General features: G+C 35.5%; 1 protein-coding gene across 4 annotated transcripts in view; it reads left to right on the plus strand.

Moving 5' to 3' along the window:
• ADAMTS6 (ADAM metallopeptidase with thrombospondin type 1 motif 6) overlaps positions 1–13650 on the plus strand; it is a 297458-nt gene that overhangs the window by 238129 nt on the left and 45679 nt on the right. For 2 of the 4 annotated variants that reach the window (XM_060635672.3, XM_078449396.2), the window contains 2 exons: positions 1597–1760; positions 2201–2339. In XM_060635672.3, the coding sequence (XP_060491655.1) occupies positions 1597–1760; positions 2201–2339 (303 nt within the window). Of the gene's footprint in view, positions 1–1596; positions 1761–2200; positions 2607–3010; positions 3103–13650 lie in introns of those variants that run through there. The other 2 variants (XR_013556624.1, XR_013556625.1) reach the window with 2 other exon arrangements.

The following is a 13650-nucleotide window of genomic DNA, read 5'->3' on the forward strand; positions in this document are numbered from 1 at the left end:
CACATGTGTATACAAATATTTGTTTGGGTATCTGTTTTCATTTCTTTTGGCTTTATACCTAAGAGTGGATTGTGGTATTTATTTGCATGTAAAGAATGAGATATAAATTCAGCAATTCCTTTTTTTTTCCCAAAAGGTTAGTCTTTTGTTTAGTCCCATTTCTTATTATCTTTCCTTTACTAATTTCCCTAATTAATGTTTCTTTTGTCATATCATGTCGATTAATATTTCCTTTGTCATATACTAATTCCCATATGTACTTGGGTTTATTTCTTTTTTTTATGTTTCTTTTTTTATGTCTTTTTCTTTCTTTATTTATTTTAATTTACATCCAAGTTCATTAGCATATAGTGCAACAATGATTTCAGGAGTAGATTCCTTAATACCCCTTACCCATTTAGCCCATCCCCCTTCCCACAACTTCTCCAGTAACCCTCTGTTTGTTCTCCGTATTTAAGAGTCTCTTGTGTTTTGTCCCCCTCCCTGTTTTTATATTATTTTTGCTTCTCTTCCCTTGTGTTCATCTGTTCTGTGTCTTAAAGTCCTCATATGAATGAAGTCATATGATATTTGTCTTTCTCTCTGACTGACTAATTTCGCTTAGCATGATACCCTCTAGTTCCTTCCATGTAGTTGCAAATGGCAAGATTTCATTCTTTTTGATTGCCGACTAATACTCCATTGTATATATATACCACACTGTCTTTATCCATTCATCCATCGATGGACATTTGGGCTCTTTCCATACTTAAGTTATTGTCAATAGTGCTGCTATAAACATTGGGGTGCATGTGCCCCTTTGAAACAGCATACCTGTATCCCTTGGATACATACCTAGTAGTGCAATTGCTGGGTTGTAGGGTAGTTCTATTTTTACTTTTTTGAGGAACCTCCATACTGTTTTCCAGAGTGGCTGTACCAGTTTGCATTCACTTCGGTTTATTTCTTAACTGTTTGTTTGGCTCCTTGTTCTATTTGTCTGTGTGACAATACCACAAGTTCTCTTTACCTCATATTCACATAATTATCATTTTAAGTTTTAGACAAGAAAGTCTACTTCCTACTCTCACTCTCATCCCCAATTATTCCTTTTGTTATATTTTCTCTTGCTAGTTCCATGTGTTTATTCCAGGTAAATTTTTCCTTTCTTTTCATTAATGACATTATAAATGTCATTAATACCTTCTTGACATTCACATGGAAAATTATCATGTTAATTTGTACTTAAGAAAATGGTCAAGGGGCACCTGGGTGGCTCAGTGGGTTAAGCGTCCAACTTCAGCTCAGGTCATGATCTCATGGTTTGTGAGTTCAAGCTCCACATCAGGCTCTCTGATGTCAGCTAGGAGCCCACTTCAGATCCTCTGTCCCACTCTCTCCCTGCCCCTCCCCTGCTCGTTCTCTCTCTCAAAAATAAAGATAAAAAGAGAAAGAAAGAAAGAAAGAAAGAAAGAAAGAAAGAAAGAAAGAAAATGGTCAAGAATCCCATCTCTAAAATGGAAATGGCTATTCATTGTACACTCCAGTGCAGTTAATAAGGGGCACTGTGGTAAATGAGGTTTCACATTTTTAGGTAGACTGTGATTTTTTTTTTAGCTTTGAAATCTGAAGGAGATGATTACTATATTAATGGCGCCTGGACTATTGACTGGCCTAGGAAGTTTGATGTTGCTGGGACAGCTTTTCACTACAAGAGACCAACTGATGAACCAGAATCCTTGGAAGCTCTAGGTCCCACCTCGGAAAATCTCATTGTCATGGTAAATGTGTCTTTGCCTCTTAATTTCTACTATTTGTTATTTGCCCTGTGAGATACAGAGGAGCAGGCTTTATAATCTCTGTTTTACAGGTGGTGAAATTAAAGATAAAAATCTTTATCTTAATAAAGATAAAATGGTTTGCCTAAGGATATAAAATTTGTGTAAGGTTAGGCCATATTGCTCCTTCCATATGACTATTTTCTCAGTGCCTGCTTGAATAATATTTTTATAACCAAACAAGGCAGATGAGGGAAATGTCTCTAAATTACCCATGAAAATGGGGGGAGGAAAATTCAATATAAGTGCATGTGTTCTAAAAGTTATCTTAAATTTCCTATGAGACTTACTTTATGACATTTTCTTCTTCGAAAGAAATGATAAATATCTGAATGAAGCCTCATTGTATTTTAACTATCTTCACCAGTTGTTTTCAATGGCAGGTTCTGCTTCAGGAACAAAATTTGGGAATTAGGTATAAGTTCAATGTTCCCATCACTCGTACTGGCAGTGGAGACAATGAAGTTGGCTTTACATGGAATCATCAGCCTTGGTCAGAATGCTCAGCTACTTGTGCTGGAGGTAAGACACCCACTAGGCAGCCCACCCAGAGGGCAGGACGGAAAGCACAATATATTCTGAGCTATGCTTTGTGTTTGCTAAAGAAGCTAATTGGAAACATTTCTTGCAGGTTTGCTTCAAGCTGTAATTTAGCAAAAGAAACTTTGCTTTAATTATATTATATTCCGTTTGTTTTTAACCTCGTGTAATTTGTACAGATTTGTTGGTAAAATACATCTTGGCACAATGAGTGTCTCTGCTGGTGCTTCTCCCAAGACTATCTTGAAGGTGGGCTGTTTGCTTTTCGTGAACACATTCTTGGTAAAGAACATCAAGAGTTTTAAATAAGAAAATGAGCAAGAATCAGACGGCACAGATGCAACTTCTTGTAATGGGGGATGAGAATGTATGTCTGTGTGCTAGCGTGTTTGTGTTTGTGTGCTTGTGTGTTTCCCACAAACCTATTCAAACTCCCTTCTCCAGCCATCAAAGTTAAGGGGCTATATACTGGGATACTACAATAATTCCTGGTGTCTGGGTCTCTGGGTTGATGATGTATGCTGACCCCATTATAGTCCCTCAGAGAGGTAGCTGCTAGGCGGTGGTTGGTGATGTGTTGGTTGTCCCATGTGCGTTTTTCATGGGTGCCTTTTCCCCACAATTTACTCTATTCCTAATCCTCCTCCCTCTAGTGGCCACCAATGCAATTCTTTACCTCTGGCTGGGAGAGCAGGACAGTTGGCTTCCTTCAAAGCCAACACCCTTGCTGCTGCATGGACTGGTGAGTAGAAGTGCTGTGCAAGCAGCATCTTCCTTCTCTCTGGAGACTAAATGCATCGCCTCCACCGTACACCTTGGTCCCAATAGACGAGGAAACAACCCTATCCGTCAGGCCTAGGCTGGGTTAGAGTACCTCACCATTCCAAAAAGAAAGACTGATTTTGAGTAGTGATATTTAGAATGGGAGGAATAGAAGTAAAGTGAATCACCCCATTTTACCCCATTGACAATGTATTACCTATGTTCCCTTTCTAAACTGCCCAGAAACATATGATTTAACGTGGACTTTACCCTATCTTGTCTGGTACTCACTGAATTTCTAAACACCTCTGATTCTCAAGGCTGGAATCAGAGAAATTATTTTCTCAGAAAGATTATTATATAATATGTTCAATATTTTCAGACTCATACAGAATTAAATCATTGCTTAGCTATAACTCCAACTTCAGCAGTAAGCAGTATATAAAACATCAAAAAACCCACAAATTAATACTACTACTACTACTAATAATAATAATTTCTTCTCCTATGTGAGGTGTCATAAAACATGGTTATATATAATTTGTGGCTTATTTTAGAAGATCTCTAGTTCCCACCCATTTTATGTGTGAAATGGCTAGTGATTTATATTGTAAAGTTTTAAAAATGATAAAGCATTACTATGTATTTTAATAAAATAAAGGATATTTGAAATTAATTGTTCAAGTGAATGCCATTTTATTATATTTTGGTGGCATTTATACAGATATGTTTCTTTGTTCCAATAAATTCATTTTTATTCAATCTGTAAGCTAACTTATCCCTTTCACATACCAAAAAAAAGTCTTTATGATATCAGTATATACATGATTAAGACCCTGAAGTATAAGGTAGGATAAAGTTGTTAAAGAAGAGTTAGAATAAAGTTTAGGAAGTCTAATGAGGAAAGTCTAACTGTTGAAGTTGGTTAGCTCAGAGGAGAAAAGGTTGAAGAAAAGTATATTAGTATCTTCAATTCTGTGACAGAATGTTGAATGAGAAATTCTTAGTGCCTGTTCGTCTTTGTACTGAAAATTGCTATATTTGGGGATGATTTAGACACAGTCTTGTCTGAGGCCAAGGAGGGATTAAGTGAATTCTCAGTGTTCCTTCTAACCCTAGGATTCTTTTGTTCAAAAAGGAGATAGTTCAACAAAAAGGGTGGGGGTTAGGCTGTAAGAACTGAATTTAGAAGAAAAACTTTGTATTCGAGATGTATGAAAAATCTAAAGGAGTTTTATTCTTTTCCATAACACTGGCATCGAGAAATCATAATACAAAAATGATTTCTTGTGGTAGGGGATAAAACAAAAAGAAAAACAAAGAGGGAGAAAAGCCCCTGGAAAGAGAATTTTCTGTTTTTTGAACTTCTTCGTTTTGTTCTGGAGCCACTGGTCCTAGATATTTGAGGTGGTTCTGGCAACTGGAATTCTGCTCACTTGTGTGTGATTATGACAGCAGTCATGAGGCCATTGCCTTCTTTGGAAGAGACACGTACAGTACTTGTTGGCAGGGATAGTGTGAAGAGCTGCCATTTGTCTTGCTTGGTAAGTGGTTCTCAAAGTGTGGTTGCTGGACCAGCAGCATCAACATCACCTGAGAATTTATTAGAAAGTGCTGATTTGGGGGCCCCACCTCAGACCTACTGAATAGAAACTGTGAATTGGCCTCCACAGTCTATGTTTTAACAAGCTCTCCAGGTGATTGTGATGCTTGCTCGAGTTTGAGTACTACTGATTTGGTTGACTGAGAAACTGAATCCTAGACACTTAGAATCTCTTCCTCCCTCACTGACATCTGTGCATCTCTCTAGACTCACTTTGCACCTAGAATACTATCTGGAATATGCTAGGCAGTCAAGAAAGGTTTGTAGATGAGTGGATGAGCAAAAGGAACTAATTATTCTGGCAATTATTTATTCGTGCTAGTTTTTTCCAGTGTAGGAAATGAGAGTTTGGAATTGTTAATTTTCTTAGGAGGTGGCAGTTCTTAATTGGGATGTTTCACTTTGATCTTTCTAGGGTGGTGTTGGGTGTCTTGAGGACACCAAAACCTTTAAAAATGGAAAAAAGATTAAACAAGAAAGGTCTCAAAGAACTTTCTATTGCAATCTCACAAGACTCTTGGTGTCCTCACCTATGACTGTCCTGCATATGTTTTATTACTGGTAAATGACAAACTTTGAATTTGGGAATGATGTTGATAGATTTCTCATATGATATCTTTTAAGATAAGAAGTTTTGAGACTGTTTTTCTCTGTTGCTTAGCAGACCCAGTGACAAATCTAATGCTGTAGGAAACATTGCTGGTGATTCAGTCTAAGTAATGGTCTTTTCTCTGAGTAAATGATGAAACACTTCCTTGGCCTGAATAAGAGCATTGAGATGCTATGGGGTGTTGTCTTCAGGATAAAGGTGATTTTTAAGATACAGTTGTGACTTTTCCTGAGAGAAATCCAAGTCCACTGAATTAGAACGTAACTATCTTCTGAACCACTGTTAACTCCTCCTAGAGTTTTGTTCCTTTATTCCTTATCCAGAGTGTTGCACAGATAAATCTGTGATTTATCTGATTCTCAAATTTATATCTTACCATTATATTCATGATTAATGTGTTAGTTGATAAAGTTGGCTGGGTAGAGAGAATTATATTATTATTATTATCATTATTATTATTAATGTTTTATTCATTTTCTAAGAGAGAGAGAGAATCTGAAGCAGGCTCCACGTTGTCAGCATGGAGCCTGATGTGAGGCTTGAACTCATGAACCGTGAGATGATGACCTGAGCTGTAGTCAGACGTTTAACTGACTGAGCCACCCAGGCGCCCCTAGAATTGTATTATTTTTAAATACAGAGATTTAGGGGCTTTCTTTAAAGTAGTAATTTATGCCACTGTATCTTTGCAGTACAGCTTTTAAAGATTAAAATAACAAATATTATGTATTCATTCTTTGATTTTAGTCATACATATTTGCTTTTTCCTAATATTTGGCTGGATATGTGGTCCTCAGATTTGAACATCAAAATCACCTGGATGTCTTGTTCAAACAAGATTGCTAGGTTCTGCCTCCAATTTCTGAATCAGTAGGTCTGGAATAGACACCAAGAATTTGCACTTGTAATAAGTATCCAGGTGCTACTGATGCTGGTGCTACTGGTTCAGGAACCATACTTTGAGAAACATTGAGCCAGACACTTAGATTTCATAAAGTAAATGCTTATTAAAACAAAGTGACAAATCATTGAGGTGGTAATCCATATTACAGTTGTAACCTACCTTATAGCTAGTCTTTTTAATGATAAATGGTTCCACTGCTCAGCCATGTAATAATAAATAAAATGTTATAGTTTATAAAACATTTTCTGGCACCCTGTTATATTTGATCACAATCAACAGCACCATGAGCCTAGGCATTGCTGTTATTATTCCTATTTTATAGATAAAACCCAAGTGAAGTAACTTCCCAAAATCAAGACTTATAAATTGAATGTCTAGTGATTTTTATTTTTTTAATTTTAATTTTAATTCTTTATTTTTTTGAAAGAGAGTGTGTGTGAATTGGGGGGGGGGAGCAGAGAGAGAGGGGGACAGAGGATCTGAAGCCTGCTCTGCATAACAGCAGTGAGCCTGATGCGGGGCTCAAACTCACAAGCCACAAGATCATGATCTGAGCTGAAGTCAATGTTCAACCAACTGAGCCACACAGGCACCTGTGTCTAGTGATTATTTAAATGTAACATTCTCTCTTATTAAAGATGGTCCCTTATGTTGAACAGAGCTTTACCACCAGTTGGCCACCTCCATAGAGCAACATGATAGATATATCCCTACTCAAAAAAATCTCCTTCACTAGTTTGAAGTTTTATTTTTTCAAATGCTTTACCTAAAGGAATGGTTCTTAACTTTGGTCCTACCTTCAAATCACCTAGAGAGCATTGAAACTTTTGATGCTCAGGCTTGCCCCCAGAAATTCTGATTTAATTTGTCAGGAGTGTGGCTGGGGCATCAGATTTTCAAAATCTCCCTAGGTAGTTCAAATGTGCAGCCAAGGTTAAGAAATACTGCCATTGAACAAACTATAAGCCACCATGTGCAAAGACTGCATAGTGGGTTGGGTTGGCTTTCCCACAGCCCTTGAGGTATATTGTAAGAGTCCTAGCCATTATCATCCATCTTCCATTATTCTGAAAAAAAAAAAAATTTGCACATTTTGGCTACAGCATTTGTGGTAGAATATATTATAATATGAGTCATATCTACTTCTGTATTTATTTATTCATTACTAGACCTCAACCACAGTCTTCTTTTTCCCCCTTCCACCCCTCTGCCTGTAGGTTGCACTGTATGTAGTCATATACTTTGTACTAACACATTAGAAATCTACAAATCTGCTCTGTGCTTTTTATACTGTTAGATACTTAAAATTAAAAATTTTACTGGGTTATTAAATAAATTTAGTCTTAGTAGAAAAAAAAATTCTGCCATTGAGGCTGATGGAAAGTTTATTTAGTATTCAAATAATTTACATTCAGATGCAAATACCATTAGTAGCATTAACTCACATCTTTGTTTTTAATGAGCTACTAGTTAAATGCAAACATAATGAGATTTATTTATAAGTATCTGGGGTTGGAAAGTAGAATGGAACATCAGAGGAGAAAGTAAAAATGTAATAGAATTCCGGTTAATTTCATAATTTTCTTTAGTGTGGCCATCAGATTGGATATGCCTTTAGAAAGGTTTTTTTTTTTCTTCAGTTTATTTATGTGCTTTCTTCTTTACCTGATGGATCATTTATAAGCATCTAATCAATGCTTTTAAAACTAGCTGCAACCGTGCTTCTCAGTCTTTTGGCTAAGATCTAGTGAAATTGTGCTAAGTAGGTTTTCTGAAGTTCTTCCTCTAATTTGAAATTTTTGTGGTACTTATGGAGTTACAGTGAATAAGTGGTTGTACACTCAACCAACTTTAATTTAGACCCATAAGTCAGAGGCATATGGCTCCTGTTTTAACTCAATATTTATGAAAAACAATAACATTCTTTTTTCTCCTTGTGCCATAGTTCTAGAGAAGGTCATCTATTGTTACAGGAAATTTTTGTTTCATTAGGGAATGAATCTTTGCAAAATGCAAACAGACAGTATTCATGATCATTTCCTTCCCTACATTTCTGGATGTGCTCTCATTTCCCATCATTTAAACCATTTTCTTTCTACCCCAAAGTCTCTTTAACCCCCCTCTTATTTGAAGCAACCCTTATGTTTTAAAGCAAAGCCTCCAAAGCCAATTAACTGAGAGTCCATGCTGTATCGTTGCATTCAAGTTTGCACCTGTTCTGTTAAAAAGAAAGTCTTAAGAATGCTTTGTTTGTGATACAAAGAAAAGTCAGAAATACATAAATATTTACATTAATTACATTAATTTTAAATTTATACCCTAAATATACAGTCTTTGACCTCCAGTTGGCTCTATTGACACTTCTGACTATTTTCTCTAAATTTGTCTAGGGTTTTCTTTCTTTCTCTTTATGTGAAAGTACAAAGATTGCATACCAAAGAACTCATTTTGGTCAAGTTTCTGCTGGCAATCAGAGGCATCTCATTGTTGAACAGTGCTTGGCAGGCAGGTCAGGGAGAAAAGATAAGCTAAAGCTATATTAAGATTGAGGAGGAGGTGGAGGGAGACAGGTTTATTTTTATAGGCAATTTTGATTTTATTTGGAGATCAAAATAGAGATTTTTCATATATATACTACAGGGTTATTCAGGAATGTTTCTGGTCAATTGTTATTGACCACTTAAAATTTTACCATTATTTTTCTTTTACATTTACATAGCCTACTCAAATTTTCTTATATATTTCATGCTTATTTTATTTATTTTTCTTTTTCTTCCCTGGATGTCATCTTAAGCCGTGTGTGTGTGTGTGTGTGTGTGTATGTGTGTGTGTGTGTGTGTGCATGAGTAGCATATAGACTTAGAAAATATTCTATATGTTTCTTCTTTCTCACTAGAACAGTTTTTTTAATTGACCTTTTTTTATGATTTCACCTAATTCATCTGAATTCTTACACATATAGGACCTGGTTTCTACTCTTTAATATTTTTAAGATGCTTTACATAGTTTCCAACCACTACTATTTTGTATTTTCCTGATGTAGGCCCATATTTTTCAAACTGCGCTATGGTGCCCAGAACACTGCAGCAGACTCACAAAAGGCACAGCAAAATATTGTATATTTTCAATGGTAACACAGTGACATCGGGCATATACCACACTGATTATTCCTAAGTTGTTTGGACCTAACTACTTAATAAATAAAACTCTTAGATTTTTCTTTTTCTGCATAGGAGGGTTAGGGTTGTGAAAAAATTACTGACACATTGGTATCATGAACCAAGAAAGTTTGAGAACTCTTGATTTAGGTTAAAATTTAGTGTCATTAAAGTGGATAAAAATTAGTCATCTCCCATCCTTCCAAATGAGTTGAATTTCATTTTATGAAAGAAAAAAAATGCATGTAAACTCCTTAATCAGGGTATGATGATGTTCAGTGTTTAAAATTAGAGCCTCTTTCGTACTTCCAGTTAAGGAACTAGAGGTCTTGAATGCTGTGTAAAATTTTCCTTCCTAACTGTATTAAGTTTTCCTTCTGATATGTCCTGAATATGTTTCCTTTCTCTATCTCTGTTAGTTCAGATCAAGATTGGTAGGTGATTAAAGCACAAAGAAAGGAAGAAAGAAAGAAAGAAAGAAAGAAAGAAAGAAAGAAAGAAAGAAAAAATTTATAAAAGAACACACCTAAATATTTAAAAAGACCATATAGCAAATTCGTCTTTGCAGTCTACTACTTAACAAGTTTATGTAAAAATCTACACTATTCCATTTATTAATGACAGACTTTTCAAGTTTATTTAATCATGCAGATTTGCCTTGTCCTCTTTAAAAAGTTGGATATTTCTACATTGTTTCTATGTAAGCACTATGTGTTCATGTTATATATTTCATTTTCAAAAATGGCACAACGCAAGCAAAAGGTGCCCTTAAAAGTATACTAATTCCATTATAACAATAATTTTTAAATTGTCTTTAAAAAGTAATTATTAAAAAAATATATAATACAATATTTATGCTAATACTCATACCTGACTAAAAGAGAACAGCTCTCATAGTACCAAACAGATAAATGCTTTACATTTTCAGCGATGTTATTTTAATTTCTTTGCTAATTCTAAGATACCTAACTTTTCTTTCTAAGATTTTATTTTTAGGGGTGCCTGGGTGGCTCACTCGGTTGAACGTCCAACTCATCCAACTCTTGATTTCAGCTCAGGTCATGATCTCAGTTTAGTTGGTGAGTTTCGAATCCTGCATCAGTGTTGCACTGACAGTGCAGAATCTGCTTGGGATTCTCTCTCTGTCCATCCTCAGCTCTGTGCCCTCTCTGTCTCAAAATAAAATAAATAACCTTAAAAAAAATTGTTTTTAAGTAATCCCTACCCCCAACATGGGGTTCGAACTCACAACCCTCAGATCAAGAGTCACATGTTCGGAGTGCCTGGGTGGCTCATTTGGTTGAGCACCAAGCTCTTGATATTGGTTCAGGGCATGATCTCACGGCTATGGGATTGAGCCCAGTGGCAGGCTCTGCCCTGAGCATGGAGCCTGCTTGGGATTGGGATTCTCTCTCTCTCTCTCTCTCTCTCTCTGTCCCTCCCCCTCTCCCTCTCTCCCCTGCTCATGCTCTCTCTAAAAAAAAAAAAAAAAAAAAAGAGTCACATGCCCTACTGGCTGAGCCACCCAGGCACCCCAACATACCAAACATTTTTAACATGTTAACATTTTTAACATTTTAACATAAACTAATAATGGCCAATTTACAGTATTAGTGAGCTAACAGAATGTGCCTCAAACAAACGTTTCCAGCATTGACTTTTATAGACATCATCATAATAATAACTAATATGTGTTAAAGCTTATAAAGGACATCTACACTGTAACTTTGACACAAACTTAGAGTGGAGAAGTCCCAAAATGGAGTAGAGAGGAAAGCAAAATACAGTTGTTTCTCAAGATTCAAAGTAGACTTGAGATTGAAATTAAGTATGAAAGACATTAAGAAATTGAATCTTATAACTGAGTTTGCTTCTCTTTGGTTTGGGATTTACCATCCAAAAGTCACTTTCAGAGTTAAGTAAAAGATAACAGATGGAAATTTTAGTTTGAATAATTAAAAGCACTTTATTCATTGCCATTTTATTTCCTTTTTAAGAAATGTAGTTATATAATTAGTTTTTGAGAAAAATTCCCTATAATAGATCATTTCTGTGTGAAGTTACACAATGTACTATGTTTGAAACTATGAGAGTGATTTTATGTTTGATTTCCGTATATACCAACTTAGACATAAAATAGATCATGGTGATATTTTTAATAATACAAGCCCCTTGTAAAAAGTGACTTGAGTTTAGAAATAATAAAGTTGTGCATTCAGCTGTTGGTTGTTCCCAAATTTTCTCTTTGGTCTTTGAAATATAAAATACTTGTGGGACTAGACAGGAGTCTATCATTGCATTGACCATGGCTTTCCCCTATTCACTTTCTCCCGCCATCCCCTTCTTTTAGGTCATTTTCAGTGTCGGGAAGGAAGAGTACCCTATAATATATGGGCTTAGGTGTACCAGGCATCATTGCAGGGCATCTATGAACATCACAGCTCCTGAAAGCCTAGGCTCTATAGCCATCAATTGCACCTGGCTCGGTTCTCATATAGCATGCCCTTAAGAAGAGTAACTTCTCTAGACAAACTTATGCTCTTGCTTGGTTCACAGTTCTGGAAGTTAATATGTTTGCTCATTTATTTATCTATAATAATTATTTCTATTTATCTTTTTACTTAAGCATATGGCTTCCCCTATATAATACACTTAAAATTGTTTTTTTAATTCTTCTGTGTATTTTTAATGTTATTTAAAATTTCCAATTTCATGTAAAAAGTCTTACATATAAAAGTTAATTTGATAACCTGACAGTTTTTATTGTTTACTCTGCATTTTCTCTTATGTTACGATGTATAGCTGAAGGCAGGAAGTCTCTGCTAACACAAAACATTTTCCCTAGTACTCTTTTCTTTCTTATTTCATCTCCTTTCTATTGCTTTAGACATTATATTCTTCCCTAACATGATCGGACCTGCATACATGTTAGCTCACTGAAAAACTTGGGTAAGGCTGAAAGCAAAGTTGAAGTACATTCCTATTGTATTAGTGATTTGTGTGTCACAGGTTATGTTTCACTTCACAAAAATTCTGTCCAAAATATCTTTTTTTTTTCAATATATGAAATTTATTGTCAAATTGGTTTCCATACAACACCCAGTGCTCATCCCAAAAGGTGCCCTCCTCAATACCCATCACCCACCCTCCTCTCCCTCCCACCCCCATCAACCCTCAGTTTGTCTCAGTTTTTATTTTATTTTTTAATTTTTTTTAATATATGAAATTTATTGTCAAATTGGTTTCCAGTGCTCATCCCAAAAGTGCCCTCCTCAATACCATCACCCACCCTCCCCTCCCTCCCACCCCCCATCAACCCTCAGTTTGTTCTCAGTTTTTAACAGTCTCTTATGCTTTGGCTCTCTCCCACTCTAACCTCTTTTTTTTTTTTTTTTTCCTTCCCCTCCCCCATGGGTTTCTGTTAAGTTTCTCAGGATCCACATAAGAGTGAAACCATATGGTATCTGTCTTTCTCTGTATGGCTTATTTCACTTAGCATCACACTCTCCAGTTCCATCCATGTTGCTACAAAAGGCCATATTTCATTCTTTCTCATTGCCACGTAGTATTCCATTGTGTATATAAACCACAATTTCTTTATCCATTCATCAGTTGATGGACATTTAGGCTCTTTCCATAATTTGGCTATTGTTGAGAGTGCTGCTATAAACATTGGGGTACAAGTGCCCCTATGCATCAGTACTCCTGTATCCCTTGGGTAAATTCCTAGCAGTGCTCAAAATAACATTTTTAACAGTCATAATATTATACATCTTTACAAGGTATTATGCATAAAATGCTTTTGAAAAAAATTAAGCATTTTTTACTGGTAAACATCATCTCAATTTTATTCTATTAATATTACTATTGATTCTGATATTACTATTCCCATTTTTTCTTTACTTGAGGAAATAAATAGTTTAAAAGCTATACAGCTTTTTTATAACTGAAATCTGAAATATTTACTCTTTGGTTCTAAGAAAGAAAGAGGTGCTATATATAATTAAAAGAAAGTCTTTAAAAGCCTGGCTCAGTTGGTAGAGCATGTGAACTCTTGATCTTGGGGTTTTAAGTTTGATCACCATATTGGGTGTAGAGATTACTTGAAAATAAAATCTTTGAAAAAATAATAGTGAAAGAAAATCTTCTCTGTTGGTAGTAAATCCTCACAGTGTGTAGGAGAAGCTCCAGGTCTTCTTGGACTATCAACATCATTTCTCTAAAATTTTTTTAAATGTTTTTATTTATTTTTGAGA

Source organism: Panthera onca, chromosome A1 (assembly GCF_046562875.1).
Source record: "Panthera onca isolate mPanOnc1 chromosome A1, mPanOnc1 haplotype 2, whole genome shotgun sequence".
Lineage (NCBI taxonomy): Eukaryota > Metazoa > Chordata > Mammalia > Carnivora > Felidae > Panthera > Panthera onca.